This window comes from Ornithodoros turicata, chromosome 2 (assembly GCF_037126465.1).
Source record: "Ornithodoros turicata isolate Travis chromosome 2, ASM3712646v1, whole genome shotgun sequence".
In the NCBI taxonomy this organism is placed as follows: Eukaryota; Metazoa; Arthropoda; class Arachnida; order Ixodida; family Argasidae; genus Ornithodoros; species Ornithodoros turicata.
Window position 1 is genome coordinate 32,449,986 of NC_088202.1, and position 3,278 is coordinate 32,453,263.

Consider the following 3,278-nt stretch of genomic DNA (forward strand, 5'->3'; position numbering starts at 1 on the left):
TTTCAGCGGATATAAAGGGGGTTCCATTATCTGAAACAACCTTTTCGGGTATACTGAATGTAGAACACAACCATCGTAGCTCCTGTATGACGTTTCTCGATGTCGGAGCGCGCACATTTCTTACTTCCAGCCACTTGGTATAGGCGCCCACGATGACCAGTAACATGTGCCCTTCACATGGGCCTGCAAAGTCCAAGTGGATCACTTGCCATGGACGTGAAGCACGTTCAAAAGGCGATGAAGGAATCCTGGGGGGTAGGCGACGGCTCTCTTGGCAGATATTGCACTCACGCACTCTGTTCTCAATGTCGGAGTCAATTCTCGGCCACCACATGTAACTCCTCGCACATGCTTTAGAGGCAACCATCCCTCGGTGACCAGCGTGGATCAACTCTAACGCCTTCTGCCGTGCAACAGAGGTACTACCACCCTAGTTCCCCTGACCAGACAATGTTCATGTATAGATAGTTCCGACGCAAGTCGAGCAAACGGCTTGAACTTGTCACCTTGAATTCGGCTGAAGTCGCCTGACTGCACAGCTTTGAATACCACTGACAGGATGGCATCCTCTTGTGTAGTACCTTGGCGTAGCTCTTCCACCGTAAGAGGGGGTTCTTAAACCCTTCCAAGAGAAGTACGTCTGCCGGTGGATAGGGCTCATCTGTTCTACCTTGAAGCGGCAGCCGACTCATGCGGTCAGCATTCTGGTTTTCCGGTCCCTTACGATACACCAAGTCGTAGTCATAAGATGCCAACCGTAAGCACCATTTAGTCATGCGCGGGGAGAGGACTTGAGGAATCGGCTTATGGCTTCCAAGGATACCAAGCAAGAGCTTGTGGTCCGTCAATATCGTAACATGACGACCTGCAACGTACTGGTGGAACTTGGCAACGGCAAACACCACAGGCAGCCCTTCCTTATCCAGTTAGGAGTCGTTTTTTCCGCAGTTCCGAGTGTCCGTGAGGCGAAAGTCAAAGGCGTCTCTCTCCCTTCCGAGCCTTTTTGCCAAAGTACCGCACCTAACCCATAAGGTGATGCATCACAAGAGATAAATAGCGGCTTTGTTTCTTCATAGTGAGCCAAAACCGTACACGAGCTCACTAGATTATTCAGTCTTGCATAGGCTTCTCTGTGCTTTATCTCCCACTTCCAAACTTTGTCTTTCACGAGGAGCTCGTAAAGGTCAATGGCTACCGAAGCCATGTTCGGTAAAAACTTGTCGTAGAAAGTCAGTAACCCAAGAAACGACTGAAGCTCCGTTTTCGACGTTGGTTCTGGTGCGTCTAGGAGAACCTGAACTTTCTCCTGTGTCGTGTGGACACCTTCAGCATTGATCCGATGCCGTAGGTAACAGACTTCATCAACAGCGAACCGACACTTGGATTTTTTTAGCCGCAGATTAGCCGTTTTCAGTCGTTCAAGAACTTCCTTGAGTCGCAAAGCGTGTTCCACTTGGGTGTTTCTAGTAATGATCACGTCATCGAGATACACACTGGTTCCAGGAATTCCGGCAAGAACAGTCTCCATGTACCTTTGAAAAATTGCCGGCGCTGCGGACACGCCAAAAGGAAGTCGATGTACAGCATACAGTCCTTTCAACATGTTGATAGTCAAAATCTGGGCCGTTTCCGGAGTTACGCGGAGCTGCTGATAGGCTTGTGCGAGATCCAAGGTTGAAAAAACTTCCTCCAAGGTTCCTCCCTGCAAGTTAGCCACGATTTCACTTGCAGAGGGCAAAGGAAACGATGCCTTCTTAGACACAGCATTGACGGTCGTTTTATAGTCTCCGCACAACCTAATGCCACTGTCTTTCTTACGGACGATGACAACCGGTGTTGCCCAGTCTGAATGCTGCACTGGTGATATGAAGCCACGACTTTCCCAGTCCTTGAGCTCATGCTCCACAGCTCTTCGCAATCCAAAAGGTACTGGGCGAGCATTTCGAAACTGTGGCGCCGCATCGGACCGTAACTCTATTCCAACGGGGGGTCCCTTGTGCCCTTCTCCAGAGTCCGCGAAGACCGATGCATGATCACTCAACATGGTCTCCAACTTGCTTAGTGGAGGCTCCATCTGATTAATACCTTCCAGCTTGATTGGCCGCCTCCGCTGCCTTAGCCATAGCATAGGCGTTTTTGAACGTTACGTTCCGCTCACTTGGCAATCGTTGCTGCAAATGTGTGTCACTCAGTCCGCAGACGAACCTGTCTCGCAACATCACATATAGTGCTAAACATGTTGACGGAACAGTTATTGCTGCGGACGAACCTGAAGCTGCTGGTGTAACCGGAGCGGCGGAGGCGTCTGACTCAGTGGATGTGGCGGTAGGCGCCACGGCCTCACGAATGACGACGGATGACGGTGGCTCACCAAAATTACGCTCTTTAGCAAATATCCTCAACACAGACACATAGTCGTCGATAGATTCACCAGGTTGCTGATCCCTCTGGTTGAAATGCGAGCATCCCACTAATTCTGAGGGCTTAGATTCGAAGCGTTCGTTGAGAAGTTTGACCATTTCGGTGTAGGGAACTTCCGGAATCGTTCGCGGTAAGATGATGCCACACATAATTCGGTAGACGTGCTCTTCGCAAAACGAGCAACAAGGCTCGCTTCTTGTCGTCACTGTGAATCTCGTTGGCTTCGCAGTAAAATTCGAACCTGTCACGCCACGCCGACCAGTTCATGCCAAGTTTATAGGGACATACCTTGCCGTGGGCCATATACAGGGTTCTTGTAGAGTCACCTCGTCGCCAGTGTTGTGTTTCGTCTCAGATAGCCCTGAGTAGTGACGTAGAAGAGTAATGCGAAGGGATTTTACGGCTTTATTTCCATGCGGCCACGGCCGCCATCATGACACACACTCAACACACCAAAGACCTCACCTCGGGACCCCTAGCGGAGTTTTTTGCAAAAACAAAACCGAAACGAGTTAATACATCACACTAGATCAATCCAGTGGGTTTTAAGCAGCCTTTTGGATGCAACGATTTGAAAGCTATTTGTGTCCTAATGAGAAATAACTGGCAACTCGTGATTTACCGACTGGTGCCTTACTGGTCATCAAAATAAACCCAAATGGTAAGCTTATTGCGTAAACTCAACTCGAAACAAGTATTTATCGAATTCGAGCCGACTGACAAAAAGTGCACTATGCAACTGACTGCTGTCCACACTTCGTTGTCTCCTCGACGAAGGAATAGTACAATGCACAAGCAGGGTGTCGGAGCGAACCGAAAACCGGAACCGCAAACCGAAAGAAACCGCTATGTTGGTG

At 49.5% G+C, this 3,278-nt stretch overlaps 1 protein-coding gene across 1 annotated transcript; it reads right to left on the reverse strand.

Moving 5' to 3' along the window:
- Positions 1–422: 422 nt before the first annotated feature.
- Positions 423–2,074, reverse strand: LOC135384511 (uncharacterized protein K02A2.6-like). The gene is made up of 2 exons (XM_064613710.1): positions 1,093–2,074; positions 423–865 (listed from the first exon to the last, which is right to left on the reverse strand). Exons 1-2 carry the CDS (start codon positions 2,072–2,074, stop codon positions 423–425), a joined length of 1,425 nt encoding a protein of 474 aa, XP_064469780.1.
- Between the last annotated feature and the right edge of the window lie 1,204 nt (positions 2,075–3,278).

Excerpts from the sequence above, each read along its gene's own strand:
- LOC135384511 (XM_064613710.1), bottom strand. The coding sequence starts at position 2,074 with ATGGAGCCTCCACTAAGCAAGTTGGAGACCATGTTGAGTGATCATGCA. Across the intron at positions 866-1,092 it reads GAATAATCTAGTGAGCTCGT|GTCGTCATGTTACGATATTG; the intron begins GTACGGTTTTGG and ends AGTACGTTGCAG.